Source organism: Dreissena polymorpha, chromosome 4, assembly GCF_020536995.1.
Source record: "Dreissena polymorpha isolate Duluth1 chromosome 4, UMN_Dpol_1.0, whole genome shotgun sequence".
NCBI classification, from domain to species: Eukaryota; Metazoa; Mollusca; class Bivalvia; order Myida; family Dreissenidae; genus Dreissena; species Dreissena polymorpha.
Genome location: NC_068358.1, coordinates 102,751,453 through 102,770,288, shown reverse-complemented (window position 1 = coordinate 102,770,288; position 18,836 = coordinate 102,751,453). Strand labels below are relative to the sequence as shown.

The window sequence follows — 18,836 nt, the reverse complement described above, 5'->3', positions numbered from 1 at the left end:
TGTTGTATTTATATCAAATAGATAGGAAATTAATGTCTTTCCCCCCATGTCATTCTGGTTATCTTGAGCACATTATTTGTGCATGATTTCATTCCAATGTCACTGCTCAGGTTTTCTTACAAGTTTCAGGTTATTTCTTAATTTCAAAAAAACAACAACTGAATAATAATAATGTAAATAATAATCATGTGTCGTGATCTTCCTTACTTGTTTATATCAGAATGAGTTGAGAAGCAGTTATATAACTCTTATCCAGTGATTTTTTTCACCCAATTGGGAATGGGTCCCTTACCCATGCCATTGGGAATTTTTTGAGTCGTGAAATCACCAAATTGGGAAAAAAACGAGTCACAAAATCTTCCAATTGGGAAAAATTAAGTTTTGAATTGTACCAATTGAAGAGTGGTATTTTTATGACTTTGTTTAACTTTTGTCAGCTTTAAATGACACAGGAAAGCAACATTAACTTTAATTCACAGTCTTGCACAAACAAAAACATGCTATCGGAACTAAGATTGTTTCAGACAGAGTTCTCTGTTTTTATCTGCTTTAAATATATCAAGAATGGCGTCTTTCTTGGCTGATGAGAGTCCAGACACCCCCAGGCTGAATAGCCTTATCTGAGCACTAAGTGCTTATTTTTGTTGCAGTGTACCGCGGGGAATGGGTGGACGAAACAGATGCGGAACTTTTTACGATATTTAACACATTTAAGTAATTTAAGATATGTACCGGTAGCACCTTTTCATCACATATCTATCATCTTTTCATCACATATTTATCGTAATGATATTATCATCATCCCTATGACTGCTTTTGTAACAAAACACAAGCTTAATTCATTGGACATCTGGTATACTGTTTATCCATATACTATACATGTCCAAAATATGTACACTTGAGAATGCCTTACCTGTTTAACTTTAATTATCCATGTAAATTGTGTAACCGTTAGATAAACAACAAACAATAAACTTGCTAATCACCTGCTGGCGGTATTTATTTATTCGTGCATATATTTATATATATATATATATATGTGTGTCATACATAAATCAATACCGCCCGCAGGTAGCATGCTTTAGTAAAAATAATCCCGCTACTTGATTTTCGCTTTTCCGGTCTTGCTTCTTAAAAAGTCGGGCGACTTGATCTTCGCTTTTCTGGGATTGTATGGCCAAATCACGGGCGTTAGAATGAAATTATCGCTCTAGTCGCCCGTAGGGTAGTCTCTGATAACATACACGTATTTAATGTAGGAATGTAATGTTAAATGTTTAAACTAGTCATTGATTGAGAAGTCAAATTGGCCGAAACTTAAAACGGTCTCATAATACGTCAAGTAGGCGTTTTCGGGGATTGTTTACTCGATTTTGATTGGGATTTTCTGTATTTTTTCGGCAATTGGGACGGGACCTGTTCATTGTGGGAACTGGTCAGTATGTCATTGGGAACGGGTTCGTTTACCAGACCAGTCCAACTAAGAAGGAAAAAACACACTGTCTTATCTTAAATCAAACAGCAGATTGTGGGAAAATATAGCAATAAGTGCAAAAAGTTCAGAATTTTAAGAAATTAAATGTTTACTTTATGACTATTGGAATAAGGTTGCTGATAAATAAAAAATATTCAGAATAGGTTGCTTAGACAGGAATGTTATATTAATAAATGTGCATCAGGGTATTTTCAGCTCCTGGGGATAGGGCCTTTATTTCATATATTATTTTTGACATTTTTGGGGAACAAATCATAGCATATGGTAAGAACAGTTTGATGGGAAAACTGCAGAACTTTGTCTGAGATGTTGAGGCGTTCAGTCTTGCCTATGGCCCTTAATGTGTACCAAAAAAAAGCTCTTTGTATTTGTTTAAATAGTTTAAATGGTTATTGCATCTTGAATGTTATTGCCTTTTGCAGGTCGTGTAAGCAGACCATTTCATTAACAGTATGCCAGCCATACAATGATGTAAGTATTGTGACAGCTTCATCTATTTATATGTTAAGGCATAAAAACACTTAGGTCTCGCTCTTGCATGTGCGTAAAGAGTGGTCCCAGATTAGCCTGTGCAGTCTGCACAACCTTATATGGGAGGACACTGGATTTTTGTGAATAAGAGTTTTCTTTAAAAGAAAAATACCATAATAGCGGAAAGTGTCGTCCCTGATTGCTCAAGCTAAACTGGGACAATACTTAACGCACGCTGAAGATCTAATATGTCTTGTTCTGAGAAAACTGGGCTTAATTCGTGTGCGTAAAGTGTCACCCCAGATTAGCCTGTGCAGTCCGCACAGGCTAATCAGGGACGACACTTTCCACTTTAATGGTATCTTTAGTTTCAAGGAAGTCCCTCCTTACCGAAAATCAAGTTTAGGCGGAAAGTGTCGTCCCTGATTAGCCTGTGCGGACTGCGCAGGCTAATCAGGGATGACACTTTACGCACATGCATTATGCCCAGTTTTATCAGAACAAGACACTAATTTGCATAGAGCAAGGCTCACTTGTATAGTAAAAGACAGCTAGCTGCACCATAATGTTGGTCTTAGATCAGTTTTAACCTTTTTCCCTCTCAGAGGCAAAGTGAAAATGGCTATGTGCAAACAGCATAAAACCAGAACAGCTTGCAAGTATTTTGCTGTCTGTTCAGGTTTATGCTTTTTGCTGTTCATCAGTATCTAAGGGTTGGAAATGAAGTTTTTTAAACTTTAATCTAGTTAGAATGGTCTTTAATTAAATTTGACTTTGAAAAAGACTACAAATGCATCAAAATACGTATTTAATTGGTAAAGGATTAAAGGTCAATTTAGCCATTTTCCTATGGGCAATAGAAATTGGGATGAGGGATTCCTGTTCCAAACTGAACATACAATTTCCAGTAAATGCTTTAAGTTTTACCCCAGCTTTTGATAGAATGTTATTATCCCCTAGCCAAAGGCGGAGGTATAAAGAATTGGCATTGTCTGTCAGTTCGTCCATCGGTCTGTCCATCTGTCTGTCACAAAACCTATATTTTGCAGGGATATCAATTCAACAAATTTGCTTGTTTTCTAATGATTTCTCCTGCTAGTGACTATTGGATGTAGTGGCCCAATCATTTGGTCTCACTTGTCCATTTTTGTCGTATCATATTTACCATTTTATATTGTAACTATAAGTAATGTGGACGAATTATTTTGCTGTTACATGCATGGCCTTGTTCTTTTCTTGGTTGCTAGGTAATTATTTGAAACCTTTATTTGCATTTTACTGAAAATTGTGGGAAATCAAAATTCATTTAGGGGGAATACAATTACATTTTAAAAGTTTGTAAAAGTGTAAAAGTTTGTAAAGGGTGTATGGTAAAGACAAGATCAAGTGATCTTGCCATTACTTTTTGATCATTGTAACAGCTTTATAATTTAGCCTCGTTCTGGGGAACCACGCTTAATGCATATGAGTAGAGTATTGTCCCAGATTAGCATATGCAGTCTGCACAGGCTTGTCACGGAAGACATTTTCGGCTTTTATCGTATATCTTGTTAAGGAATTCTTTTAGCAAAAATCCAGTTTTGATACAAAGTATTGTCCTTGATAAGCCTGTGTGGGCTGCACAAGCTAATCTGCGACAATAATGTACGCATGTGCGTTAAGCCCTGTTTTCCCAGAGGGTGGCTTAATCTATATTGTGTCTCGTGATTTGAGTGCCCTCATCCATTTCTTGTCCTTCATCTTTATTGCTTTTCTCATTACCACAGTTCCATTTGGTAAGACGGGTGCATTTATATGACTGTGTTCATTTGCTTTGATCCAATCCTGTGTCAATAGATGTAACCTTGTCTCGTCATACATTAATACTAGGATAATACATTTCAAAGTTTATTATTGTATTACCATAAGATTATTATCACAATACTAGATAAATAGTATTTAAATAATAATTTGATAGTTTAAAACATGAATGGGTCTTATTTATTTTTTATAATTATAAAGTTTAATTATAAGCACATATTGTTGAAAGAAATGCGAAACTTAAAATCGGCATATGTTTTTTGATGAACAAAATATGAGGTTCAATTTAAGCTCCTTGCAATAATACCAGCATAAAACAAATTCAAATTGAGTAATGTGGTGACATTTAAACATGTCTGTTTGAACACTGATATGCAGTGTATCAGGTTGCAGGATCACATGACTGTATGGGGTTCACAACTCGATGTAAATGGATGAAAACACACAAGTTAATTTTTTTTTTCCAAATAACTTTTTAAGACAATTTTTCTGAAGAATTTCAATAAGTGCATTAAAGACAGTTTTTATGCGGATAATGACAATGTGAAAAACATCATAATTACTTAATTTAATACGCCTGTAATCTTGGCCAAAATTATATTTTTACAACATTCATTTACAAGGTTATGCTGCACGCAAAGTTTAATTTTGGAACCGATTTCAGACATATTCAATTATGTTTTCTTAAATTGTAAGATAAATTGGCATAAACTACAATAAAAACTGTCTTTCATGCAATTAAGTTTGTTAACATATTTTAATAACTTGAAATATTTGCAAAAATGAAGTTCTTAACCTTGTGTTTTCATTCTGTCCAGCCCGAAAGCAATCATTTGTGAACCCTGTTGATCCTGCACCCTGGTTACTGGGTCCTAGTTTCAATTTTGTACCATTTTTTTTAACGAATTAGGGCCTACTTACATATTTAAGAAGCATTGAAGATTGATTGTTAAATGATAGTATCTGACAAAGAATAAAGTAGATACCAGATAAGCCGTTAATCTTCACTCAGCCTGCCTCGTAAAATGTCGAGGTTTGTTTTGGATGTATGTTGGTGTGTGACCGGTTGTCCCCAATTGTGACTATTAATTTCTGTGTCGGTTAAAGATGTCAGGCTGGTTGCATATGTTACGAGACATTTTGGCCGACGTTCCCGATGTTACTGCTGAGCAGGTAGAGTAGTGCCTGCTGGGATTGTCTTTATCGTTAAATCACCACACCCCTCTGTTCACACTATGCAATCAGGCCTTTCATTTATTTGCTTGAACAATTTTTATATATTATGTTTTATCTATTGATTGAACAAAAATTAAATTTTATCTTCTATGTATTTGATTTAACTCAAAATAAATTTTAAGATAGAACGTTTAGAGCGGAGACTTTTGGTTAAAATACCGAAATGATATAATCTGTACTCAGCAGACAATTATGCCATAAGAGTTAGTAAATATATATGCTTAAATTTTTCATACTCAAAATAACTCTTAATCCAAGGGTCACCTCTGAGTGACTTTTTCAGGTGGGCATTCAAGGATCCTCTGGGACCTCTTGTTGGATATTTTATTAGATTTTAGATTGCACTTTCACAAATAGGCTGAGCTATACTTCTCATCCAAACGTAATACACTCTTCTCACACATATGTTAGGGGGCATTGTGTTAGGTCCCTGAACAAGTTCTATTACTCTGACCTGCAATATAGCTCCCTTTTTATTTAGAAATTTGGTTAAAGGTATGCAACAGTTACTACTAAATTACAATGTTCCTTTTACAGGTATTTAATTGAAACCTCATACATGTCTTTGGGATCTTAATGCATGGTCCTAGTATCAAGAAAAATCTAATTTTTTGCTCAACTGAGAAACTGAGATTAAGTCTCAAATGGACTCGAAACTCAAAAAAATATTCATTGACACCAAATTGAGCCTGATGGTCAAACTCGTCTAAAAAATTGAGAAAAAAGTCAGATTTGAGTCACAATATTGACTTAAGTATGTTATGATACAAGCCCCAAGCACTGACCAAGGCCCATAACTCTAACCTGCCATGCAGCAGAAATTTGCCCTTACTGTACTGTGGGAGTTTACATTTGCATTCAACACCTAATATCTGTGGCTGACATGCAAGCCAATCATTTTGGTCCAGTTGGGTCAAGGTCAAGATCTCTGATCTGTTACTAAAAATAGATTTAAAAAATGTGCACTCAATTTCTTAAGTTATTAAGTTATTATTGTGCTCAAATTGAATGTTTAGGTTAGTTACATGCTGGTCTAGAGATGGATTCCATTAGGGGCTGGTGGGGTCAATGGGGCTAGTGGGGTCAAGGTCACTGTTGCAAAAAATAGAAAGAGTTTCTGCAATTACTTAAGTTTGGATGAAGGTATTGTGTTGTAAGTTTGTTTGTAGGCATCTTACATGTAGACTAAGGGTGAGCTTAAAAAATGTTCAACTTTAAGTTTACAAACAAATAAATAAATACTACAGATATTCAACCTGAAAATGTCTTATCGGTCATTTTATCAAGGGACTGACAGAAAAAGTATATTATGCTATCAAAGAGTGAGCATAGTCAAGAGGTCTGTCCTAGGACTCCTCAAGTTAACAAGTCTATTTGTTATAAGTGACATAATAATTTCTGTATTTGTATAATGTTAACACTGGGGTTATGTAACATTTTATTGTGATATGGCTTCAATATTTAGTGGCCATTATTAAAATGCATTGCTATTATCATGAATGGCAGCTGATGGTGGTTCCAATGTGGATTGTTTGCATTTAAGATTGACATGGTAGTGATTGTTTATGAACCTTTCTCTTGGAAAATGTGGCGTAATGCATATATGCATCAGCAGTCTGCACAGGCTAATCAGGGAGGACACTTTCCGCTTCAGATGATTTTTTATTAAATGGAAATATTTTCATAGGGACAATCTAGTTAAGTGGAATTTGTTGTCCCTGATAAGTCTGTGCAATGTGGGCAAACCCTTTATTGTTGTCCCTGATAAGTCTGTGCAATGTGGGCAAACACTTTAGTGTTGTCCCTGATAAGTCTGTGCAATGCGGACAAACACTTTAGTGTTGTCCCTGATAAGTCTGTGCAATGTGGGCAAACACTTTAGTGTTGTCCCTGATAAGTCTGTGCAATGTGGGCAAACCCTTTAGTGTTGTCCCTGATAAGTCTGTGCAATGTGGGCAAACACTTTAGTGTTGTCCCTGATAAGTCTGTGCAATGTGGGCAAACACTTTAGTGTTGTCCCTGATAAGTCTGTGCAATGTGGGCAAACACTTTAGTGTTGTCCCTGATAAGTCTGTGCAATGTGGGCAAACACTTTAGTGTTGTCCCTGATAAGTCTGTGCAATGTGGGCAAACACTTTAGTGTTGTCCCTGATAAGTCTGTGCAATGTGGGCAAACACTTTAGTGTTGTCCCTGATAAGTCTGTGCAATGTGGGCAAACACTGTACTCACATGCATTCAGCCCTGTTTTCCCAGAGCCAGGCTCAAATTGTAGATTCTACATGTATGTTTGACTTACTAATGATACATTTGCACTTCCAGCATGGGGAGCAAGGAGAACTTATATTATTTACGTTTATTTATACTTTGAGAGTTGAGAGTTAACTGATACATCTGCTAAATATTATTTCCAGATATGCTAGTTTAGCACTCGACTCTCACATGCATGCCTAGGCTGGGATAATTCTGAAGTCCTCTTCTGCCCACCATTTTTTTCAGATTTCAGATTTACTCATATTGTGTTTTTTTTTTTTTTTATAAAGTAAATTTCCACCACTTGAAATAAAATTTTATTTATATGCTGATTTGTACATTAACTTTAAAAGGATGCCCGTTAGAAAAGCTTTTTGCTAAATGTGTATTTTGTAGTGCTTATGATAAATTCTAATGTGTCCTCAAATTTTAATTGTCACAAATAGCAAATGAACCTTGTTTAGGGTAAACTGGTCTTAATGAATGCCAGTGAGGTATCGCAGAAGATAAACTGGTCTTAATGAATGCCAGTGAGGTATCGCAGACTGGTCTTAATGAATGCCAGTGAGGTTTTGCAGACTGGTCTTAATGAATGCCAGTGAGGTATCGCAGACTGGTCTTAATGAATGCCAGTGAGGTATCGCAGTAAACTGGTCTTAATGAATGCCAGTGAGGTATCGCAGAAGACTGGTCTTAATGAATGCCAGTGAGGTATCGCAGAAGATTAGCCTGTGCCAGGGAGGACACTGCATCTAAACTGACTTGCTTAAAAAAAAAGCCAAAAGTGTTGTCCCTGATTGAGCCTGTGCAGACTGCCTGCTATTTCCTTTTTGTTAATTATATTACTCTGTATTATCCCCACTAGCTCTATTTCTTTTGTTGTTTCCTCACCCACCAGTTAGAAAGGTCTTAAATTAAATATAGTTTTCTAAGGGACTACAAATGCGTAGAAAAAAACGTATCTAAGTTGTGAAGGGCTAATCCAGGTTATCCCAGAGGGAGGCACATATATACAAATGATGGTAAATATTACTAGATTTATAAAATCAAATCATAATGCATAGTTTCGAAGACAGACCAAAGTTAGTTTTGCATGCCTGATCATTTTGATTTACTTATCTTTCATTTATTGAATTTTTTTAAATAGTTTTGGATGGTTATTGTATTTCATTATTTGATATTGACCAATTTAGAAAACAAGTTTGAATTTCTGTTTTTGTTGATCCTATTAGTTTTTTAACATTTTTTCATGGGGTATATTAACAAGACTGGTGATTTTTATGAAAGTTTTTGTTTAAAGAAAGTCTCTTCTTAGCGAAAATGTATGCGGAAAGTGTTGTTCCTGATTAGCCTGTGTGGACTGCTTAGGCTAATCTGGGACGACACTTTACGAACATTAATTAAACCCCCTTTTTACAGCGCACGGGCCATATTCTGAAAGTAAGCATTAAAGTTTTGTATTCCTGTGATATTGTTATGCCCCTGGTAGGGTGGCATATAGAATTCAGACTTTCTGTTCGTCGGACATTTCGTTTTCTGCAGGTTTTGTATGCAACACTTTCAGATTTCATGACCTACTGATGAAGTGTAAGGTTTTTTCCTGTGCACTGATTTTTAGCGCAGTTATGGGTTTTGGACTTTTACATTTTTTGTGTAATAACAATTACTGTGTTCCGGAGGTTTTTTACGCAATCCTTTTAGATATTGAGCTGATATTTGGTATGTGAGTCTACCTACATGACTTAAAAAATGATGAAGTGTGAGTTTTGTTCCGCTCAATTGATTTTTTGGGAAGTGATGGGCCTTGGATTTGACAATTTTCTCTTGAATAGCTGCTGGTCAAAGCGCAATCTGGGTCATTTTGTTTTACAAACACAGGTCTTGTTAAAAATTATTGGCCTTTCGTAATGAAAATGTACACAAATATTCCTTGAAGGGTCCTCCACAAAACTAGTGCACATGATTATGCTTAACTGCACACAAATATTCTTAAGGGTCCTTTACAAAACTTATGCACATTACTATGCTTAACTGCACAATATGGTCCATGTAGCTAGAAATACAATTTTTATGCCCCCGGATCGAAAGATCGGGGGTATATTGTTTTTGGCCTGTCTGTCATTGTATGTGTGTGTGTGTCCCAAAACTTTAACCTTCTTCATAACATTTGCAATATAAAACATAGCAACTTGATATTTGACATGCATATGTATCTCATGGAGCTGCACATTTTGAGTGGTGAAAGGTCAAGGTCAAGGTCATCCTTCAAGGTCAAAGGTGAAAAAGAGAGCAAAAAAGCGGCGCATTCGGGGACATTGTGTTTTTGACAAACACATCTCTTGTTTCTTAATTTTTTTCTTCCAATATCACCAACTTTTTCATTAGGTTGTCCATTATCGAAACTGTTAAAAAATGGTCTTCTCAATAAACCTGTCTGAACTTAACATAGAATGTTTTTAATCAGAGGGGGTAATCAGGTGATAGTCAAGATGGCGACGTCCACGCAGAGACAGTTAGTTTTCGCTGTTTTATACCCTTTATTACTCGTGTTTATTTTTTAAAGGACGTTCACTTTCCAGCGATAACAGTTAAAAAGTGATTAGCGTTTATTTTGTATTTAAATTCGCTTTATATCTCGACTTTGCTCCCCACAAATTTTCTTTGTGGAGCCCTCATTAGGTCATCCCGCTAAGAAATTTCCCATTGAGTAAAGTCGATATTTAGAGCGAATATTGCGATGAAATAAATGCCAGTATCTTTCTTGCTAATATGGCTGGTAAGTAGGTGGAATATAGGTGAAGGGTATAAAATGGTGAAAAATACCGGCCTCGGCATGGACTTGGTAATCACGTGATTACCCCCTCTGTTAATCAGGTTTCTCCATTTTTGTCTTGTCACTTATATTTGTTGATTTGAAGAAAAGTCCAATACAGATCATTGTTTATTATGACCATGAATTAATTGTTCATATGCATTTATTGTATTTGTTGGTAACCACCTGCAGATTTGCGTTACTTTACAATTAGTGAATGCAAGTATATGAACAGATTAATTTCATTTGCTTTTGCATGAGGATCAAGTTTGGTGCAAGTTTTTTGTCCAGTTGAATCTTTAGTAAGTAAATTAGGGATATCTCAGGATCAATATCTTTGTGAAATATACTTATCGTTATAATACTAAGTATTTTAAGTTGTATTTATTGCACATAATTCTTCAACAACCCAATTATTAACATAGCATGAGTGTCCAGTAATTTAAACCAGCCTCATCCAGACGCCAGTTTAAGCCCAAGCCCCACTAATGACATACTACTTTCGGTGTTGAATCCTTACATGTTCTGCCATTGTTATTACAGTCATGCCGCAGGTCAGCCCTGCTAACTGCAGCGAAGAAGGACAAGCTGAAGAAGAACCCATCGAGGGTGCGCTTCTCCGAAGATGTCGATGTGAGAAGAGTCTCATTGCCAACGGTGGGAAGCCCAACACTTTTGTTTATGAGCTTCGATCTGGGAAATCAGGGCTTAATGCAAATGCATAATGTTGTATGAAATCAGCCTGTGCAGTCCACACAGGCTTATCAGGAACAGAACTTTCCCCTTTTATAGTATTTTTGGTTTTAAAGGAGTCTTTTGTTATAAAAAATCCAGTTAGGAGGAAAGTGTTGTCCCTTATTAGCCTGTGCAACTGCACAGACTTATATGTGATGACACTTAACACACAGGCATTGGACACAATTTTAGTAGGGGAATGCTCAAATGTATTGTTAAAAACAAATAACACAGCTGCAAATCAAAATTATGGACACATTCATGTTTCTTGAGTCAATGAGAAGGGAATGTGCCAGAAATGTTTAGTATAAATTTGATATAATAACTGTATACGTGTCATATGATGCTGCCGTGTTAAATATGGACACAAAATAGTGATATTAGACATAAGATATGTATTCTGATTTCAACACAGTCCTGTTAAGGTTGCTTGTTATTGAGTTAGATATTAAATATATTAGTTCCTCGCAATATTTTCTGTATGACTCTGCTTTGAAGTTTCACAGCTAACGTGATGCATTGATGTCATATCTATTTCAGGATAGCATTGCTACTGAGGATAGCACATATGTGCCTTTCATTCCAAATGTTCTGAAAGTGTTCCTGGAAAACGGGCAAACCAAGTCCTTTAAGTATGACAACAAAACAACGGTCAAGGTAGGATATATTATTGAAATTTTCTGTCAAAAATTAATTCAAATGCTGTAATGATTTTGATCAATTATATGCAAAATATTAGTATATTAGATAACCTGACCACCATCACTATAATATAACACTAAAGCTATCGCTGGTTTACCAGTGCGTATTCCATTTTCCTCTGATATAAATAATGCATTTGGGGTATGCTTGCACAAAAATGGAACGTGAAGTCCATTAACAAAATGGAGTCCCTAATCAAGCAGTGCTGATTGCATAGGCTGATGCAGGAAGACAATAAAAGGGTTTGTTGAAGCCAACTGTATTGGAACAAACCTGCTTTCTTGCCCAGGAAAAAATCAAGAAAATCAGTGTATTATTTCCTGTTAATAAGCACCCTTATGTGGTCACAGTGCAGTGACCCAAATTAGCAGTAATCATAACACAGATGCAAAAAATATGTTTCAGTTAATAGTTGATAAGTCATTTGAGGGAAAACATTGGAGATATAGAGAATATAATGTGAGTTTTGGATAAAGAGTAAGTTTATTATGCGAGGCTTAGAACTAATGTAGCGCAAGGCTTGCCGGGCGCTTACATGGTTCGAGCCGAGCATGATAAGCTTGATCTTTATCCAAAACTCACATAATATTCTATTTAGCCTATTAGTTCCTCCCTTTTTTATGCGCCCGGTAGGGTGTCATATAGCATTTGAACTGTCTGTCCGTCCGTCCATCAGTCTGTCAGTCCGTCCGAAAACTTTAATCATTGGCCATAACTTTTGCAATATTGAAGATAGCAACTTGATATTTGGCATGCATGTGTATCTCATGGAGCTGCACATTTTGAGTGGTGAAAGGTCAAAGTCAAGGTCATCCTTCAGGGTCAAAAGTAAAAAAAATACAATCCAAGGGAAGTAATAAGCTTTAAAAGGGAGATTATTTCTAATTCAACTGTCAAATGATATATTGAAATTTTATTTAAAAGTGGCGCAATAGGGGGCATTGTGTTTCTGACAAACACATCTTTTGTTCTATTAATAATTATATAATATCGCATTTTTTGACGATTGTATCTTTCCTTAGTTGACAAAAACAGATTCTCCAATTTTTGGAAAAACCTTAATCTGATCTTAAAATAGCGATAGTATAAAGCTAAAGTTTATACGATCATGGTTTTACTATTGATTTTCATCTGGTAATAGGATAAAAAGCTATTTATTGGTAGATCACCGAGTGAAATATGCCCACCCTGTGGAGGGGCCAGACATTCTGTAAAATGGGCCTTTATCACCAATCCATCCAGTTTGGATTTGTCACATGCCTCAAATAATTATTTGAGCTTGGGAAAAGGGGGCTTACTTAATTTGCATAAAGTGTCGTCCCTGATTAGCCAATTGATTCCGCACAGGCTAATCAGGGATGACACTTTCCACCTAAACTGGATTTTTGCCAAGAAAAAAATTCATTTAATTGAAAAATACCATTTAATCGGAAAGTATTGTCCCTGATTCTGGGACAACACTTTACACACACGCATTATGCAACTCTTTCCCAGTTGGAGACTCACTTCTTTTATAGGATGTTGTGAACTCAATACAAGAGAAGCTGAGTATAAAGGATGTGGTCCATTTCAACCTGGTGCTGCACAACATGAAGAGCCTGATGCCCGGACGTATGACACTGCTGCAGGATCACGAGACCGTGTCTGAGGTGAGGGGTCGAACTCCGTGCTATAGTGCGGCGTCTCAACCCATTCCCGCTTAGAAGCACATTGACAATGGCTTTAATGCAAACAGCATTAAACCAGAACAGCCTACGAGAAACTCGTAGTCTTTTCAGGTTTTGTGCTATTTGCTGTGCATCAGTACCTTCAGGTTGGAAATAAGGCGTTTAAGACTTGTATCAAGTAAGAAAGGTTTTGAATCAATTTTGATTTTCTACGGCACAACAATCATGTCAAAACATGTATCAAAGTGATGATGGGTATAATAGGCAAGATTAATTGGAAAAGGGAATACAGGAGAAAATGTTATATATGCTTTTGATATTGTCTTGATTCTTCATCACAGCTTCAGTATGTGTTTATAGGTAGGGTGGCACATAGCAGTCGAACTTTGATGTTTGGTGAAGATATTGTCCTTGGACATAGAAATTTTCTCTATAAGAACTGTTTTCGGGAGTTTTATTACACAACGCTTTGAGATATTGAGCTGATTTTTGGTATGTGAGTCTACCTGCATTACTTAAAGGTAAGTGTGAAGATGATGATGATGATGATGATGATGATGATGATGATGATGATGATGATGATGATGATGATGATGATGATGTCATGACATGACATGACATAAATATGACTAAATATACAAATACAATTTTTATGCCCCCCATCGAAGAAGAGGGGGAGTATTGTTTTGCACATGTCGGTCTGTCTGTATGTCCGTCCACCAGATGGTTTCCGGATGATAACTCAAGAACGCTTATGCATAGGATCATGAAACTTCATAGGTACATTTATATGACCCCTATTGATTTTCAGGTCACTAGGTCAAAGGTCAAGGTCATGGTGACCCGAAATAGTTAAATGGTTTCCGGATGATAACTCAAGAACGCTTACGCCTAGGATCATGAAACTTCATAGGTACATTGATCATGACTCGCAGATGACCCTTATTGACTTTCAGGTCACTAGGTCAAAGGTCAAGGTCATGGTGACTTGACACAGTAAAATGGTTTCCGGATGATAACTCAAGAAAGCTTACGCCTAGGATCATGAAACTTCCTAGGTACATTGATCATGACTCCCAGATGACCCCTATTGATTTTCAGGTCACTAGGTCAAAGGTCAAGGTCACAGTGCAAAAAAATGTATTCACACAACGGCTGCCACTACAACTGACAGCTGACAGCCCATATGGGGGGCATGCATGTTTTACAAACAGCCCATGTTCTTTCAAAAGTAACAAACCCTTTTACATGTATTATAGTAATATCTTGTTTACTTACAGCAATGCATTATTCCAAGGTTTCAAATCCAAATCAAACAAGATTCTAACCAAACAATTTGTTCTTTTCAGATTGCCAGTCGACCAGGGGCTCGCCATTTCCGCTGCCTGTTCCGAGTCATGTATGTCCCACGTGACTCGTATGATCTACTCAAACATGACCCGATCGCTTTCGAGTACTTCTACATTCAGGCATGTTATCCGACTCCTTTTTCTTTTATTTTATGGAATGATTGATGACTCTTACAGTTAGTGATTAAACATTAGAGCAGCGAGGTATGCAGTGTGGATAATATACTCAGTGTCCTTTGCTTGATTGGTTATTTTTGTAGTATTCAAAAATAGCTTAAAGGGGCCTTTTTGCAGATTTTGGCATGTTTTGAAGTTTGTCATTAAATGCTTTATATTGATAAAAGTAAACATTGGATCTACAAAGCTCCAGTAAAAAATCAAGAATAAAATTAAAAAAAAAAAAAAAAAGGTAACCCCAGCAGGACTCGAACCACTGACCCCTGGCGTCCTGGAGTAAAAAGTCTGCGCTTTAGACCACTCGGCCATACTTCCTTATGCAATGTAAGATGTATTTTATACTTCATATAGTTTCTCCTCGTAGTTTCCCAAAATATAACGACAACAACAGAACTCTCCAAATTATTCGATCGTTTCGCATTGCAACGCTTTATAATTTTCCGGTTTTTAAATCGTCAAAAGATGCATATAAAGGCTATTTTAGAGCATGGTTAATGTTCAGTATTACGGTTTCCTCACAAATATAAAAACTAAAACGAAAATTTGCGAATATGAAACAACTTTTTTCAATTTTGTCAATTTACCAAAACATGAAAAGGCCCCTTTAAATAAAACTTTTTCTTGTCAAATAATTGCAAGCTCATTTGGTACAGCATTAGACGTGAGGATGTGGGTTATGAAATTCCTTTTTGATCTTTTCATAATAATTTCACCTCATTGGTGCAAAAAGGTGCCTTCTTATCTTGGAAAATGGGGCTTAATGCACATGCATAAGTGCTCTCCCAGCTAAGGCTTTGATGTCACTATGCGCCTGTATTAAGCCCCATTTTCCTGGAGCAGGGCTCATTTATATTGCCATCTTTCACACCTCTTATTCAAGTAGAGCTATAATTACCCTGCAAAAGTGTTCGCTCATGGACCACTCACTACGTAATGATTAAAATACTGCTAAACATATGTGAAAAAGCTCAGACTAAACATTTAGTCTTATAGCTGACAGTGGTGTAACAGTAATGGACAGTATCCGCCTTGCTATTGACAAGTCTTGGTACCGTATTCACAAACCCATTCTTGGCCTTAAGAATACAGAAAAGTCTTTGACTCAATGAAATTACCTCAGAGTTTGCATATATACAGGCTAAAATGGTGCTTATAGCATTACCATACTGTTCTTAAAGAAGAAGTTAAAGGTATTGACTGCTATGCTAGACATTACTTTCAAGCGGTTAAGTACATTACAGATCTAAGAATATTCTTTTTTTTTTTTACTGAAGTTTAAGCATCAGTTGGTGAATATGGGCCCAGGGTTTGACTCCCTATTTGGGAGTGTTCTCATGTTATTTTCATGTATACCAAGTACTGTTTTTCTCAGGAAACTGACTGGTTCTCATGATATTTTCAAATATACCAAGTACGTTTTTCTCTTTAAACTGATTCTTAGGATCTGTTCACATATACCAAGTGCTGTTTTTCTCAGGAAACTGGCTTGTATTAATGATCTGTTCACATATACTAAGTGCTTTTTGTCTCCTACCGGTGAAACTGGAAGGGACTTCTGGTTTGCGCTCCGTGTGTCAGTCTGTCCGTCACACTTTTCTGGATCCTGCGATAACTTTAAAAGTTCTTCATATTTTTTCATGAAACTTGAAACATGGACAGATGGCAATATGGAGAGTATGCACGTCATTTCATTTTGTTCCAACGTCAATAATTCTGGTTGCTATGGCAACAAATAAAAAATTTATTTTTTTATTATTTTTTTTTACTCACAATGGTGAAGTTTCACCGGTAGGGGACAATATTGCTTAGCAATCTTTTGTTTTCTCTGGAAACTGACTCAAAAGTGTCAATTTCAAAATTCATTAAATTCAGTCATACTGAAATAAGTATGTTAAAACTTAACTAACAACCCTATTTTTCATCTCTCAGTGTGTGAACGACGTGTTGCAAGACCGTTTTACGACCGAGCTCAAGCAGGAAACGTTGATGCGTCTCTCAGCCCTCCATATTCAACAACACGCCATGAGCAACAACATCACGGGCAAAATCAACATCAAATCCATAGAGTGTGTATTTTCTGAACCCTTTCCCACACAGAAGCAATGTGAAAATTTCTATGTGCAGACAGCATAAAACCAAAACAGCCTGTGAGTCACTCGCAGTCAGTTCAGGTTTTCTGCTGTTTGCTGTTCATCAGTATCTAATGGTTGGAAATGAAGCCTTTAAAACTTGAATATAGTAAGAAAGGTCTTAAATTAAATTGAACTTTCTAAGGGACAAAAAATGTGTAAAAATACTTATATAAGTGGTAAATGGTAAATCATTACTCCGCCCGGGATTAAGGGCCTGTAATTCATTGGTGTTGTTTTCTACCAACACTTAAGAATTCCAAATGTTGATGTTGTCATGTTGTGAATATTCACATTGATTTTTCATTCTGACCTGTCGGGCATTTTGCTGAAAATAGTTTGTGCATATTAAATCAATCCAAATTTGAATTGAGGATTAAACAAACAAAAACATTTGTTGATGCATGCAATGTAATTCACATATTCAATTCCAAGACCTCTGTCCTGTAAAGTAACGCACACGATGCACCAGTGTATTTACTTCAGGAAATTAGAGAAGATGTGTGTTTATGTAATTCATAAACGCATTTATAGTTAATATTGGCCAGAAATTTAAAGTTTTTATGCCCCGGAAAGATAGATCGGGGGTATATTGTTTTTGTCCTGTTTGTCTGTCATTCTGTCCCAAAACTTTAAGGTAACAGTAAAGTTTTGCAATAACTTTTGAACATAGCAACTTAATATTTGGCATGCATGTGTATCTCATGGAGCTGCACATTTTGAGTGGTGAAAGGTCAAGGTCATCCTTCAAGGTCAAAGGTCAAAATTTTAAAACTTTAATATATTTAAGTTTTGCAATAACTTTCGAAATATTGAACATTACAACTTGATATTTGGCATGCATGTGTATCTCATGGAGCTGCACATTTTGGTGGTAAAAGGTCAAGGTCATCCTTCAAGGTCAAAGGTTGAAAATTTAAAAATTCAATATAGTAAAGTTTTGCAATAACTTTTGAAATATTGAACATAGCAACTTGATATTTGCTATGCATGTGTATCTCATGGAGCTGCACATTTTGAGTGGTGAAAGGTCAAGGTCAAGGTCATCCTTAAAGGTCAAAGGTAACAAAAGCGGTGCATTAGGGGGCATTGTGTTTTTGACAAACACATCTCTTTTTTTCTAATACACTGACCACTGACTAAGATAAAGGTGATATGAAAGATTGTTTTAGGTGTCATGGTGGGACAGTCACGCTTTGGGGTCAAATGTCCCATTAATTTTCATGGAATGTCCTGATTTGTTCCTGAAAAAATATATAGCAAATATGTCTAACAATTGTGTCCTTTTGTTTTTTAGGAAAGAGTTTGGTCTAGAAAAGTTTGTTCCACAGTCAATTCGCGAAGCTTTCAAGATCAAAGACTTGAGAAAGGTGCTGGCTCAATGCTTAAAAATGAATGCGAATCTCACTGCTCCCGGTCAGAAACAACTCACAGCTCTGCAGGCTAAACTCCACTATATGAAGATAGTTAGTGAACTCAAGACATTTGGAAGCAGAGTGTTCATGGTGACACTACTGGTAATTTTCATATGAGCTTGTGGCTATATTTGTATCGCAATTTTCATTGAGCAATTTATGGTATACAAGTTTGAATTTACGGCTCAAATAGTTTTCAGCAAAGTATTTGATATCTGCTGAATAAACTTTTGAATTGACTTTACCAGCCTCTGTTTATGGCTCCGCTCGCAGAAGCATCAGCATAAATGGGTATTCTTAAGTTCATTTATAAAGGTGGTAAGCAGAGACCTTACTCTTTGTTTACAAAGTTTCGTAGAGAAATAGAGAAAACCCTTTCAACAATTCTTTTGATTCTTAAATTCCTTGGGCAACGGCTAGATATGTGATAAGATCTGTTTACATTTTAAAAAAATTACGTTTAAATATTGCTAAAATATTAAGTATTTTACACTTTTATAAGCATAAAAGATTTTTATACATGTATTATCAACAAACAAAAAATTATGGACAACATTGTCTGAAATTTTGTCTTAAACCTTTCCCACTCAGAAGCAA

The 18,836-nt window shown here is 36.1% G+C and overlaps 1 protein-coding gene across 8 annotated transcripts in view; it reads left to right on the top strand.

Annotated features, from left to right (window-relative positions):
- Positions 1–18,836, top strand: part of LOC127876023 (FERM and PDZ domain-containing protein 4-like) — a 120,825-nt gene that overhangs the window by 49,350 nt on the left and 52,639 nt on the right. For all 8 annotated transcript variants that reach the window (XM_052420849.1, XM_052420850.1, XM_052420852.1 and 5 more), the window contains 7 exons: positions 1,918–1,966; positions 10,609–10,722; positions 11,341–11,457; positions 13,020–13,151; positions 14,519–14,638; positions 16,625–16,761; positions 18,122–18,341. In XM_052420849.1, the coding sequence (XP_052276809.1) occupies positions 1,918–1,966; positions 10,609–10,722; positions 11,341–11,457; positions 13,020–13,151; positions 14,519–14,638; positions 16,625–16,761; positions 18,122–18,341 (889 nt within the window). The remainder of the gene's footprint in view (positions 1–1,917; positions 1,967–10,608; positions 10,723–11,340; positions 11,458–13,019; positions 13,152–14,518; positions 14,639–16,624; positions 16,762–18,121; positions 18,342–18,836) is intronic.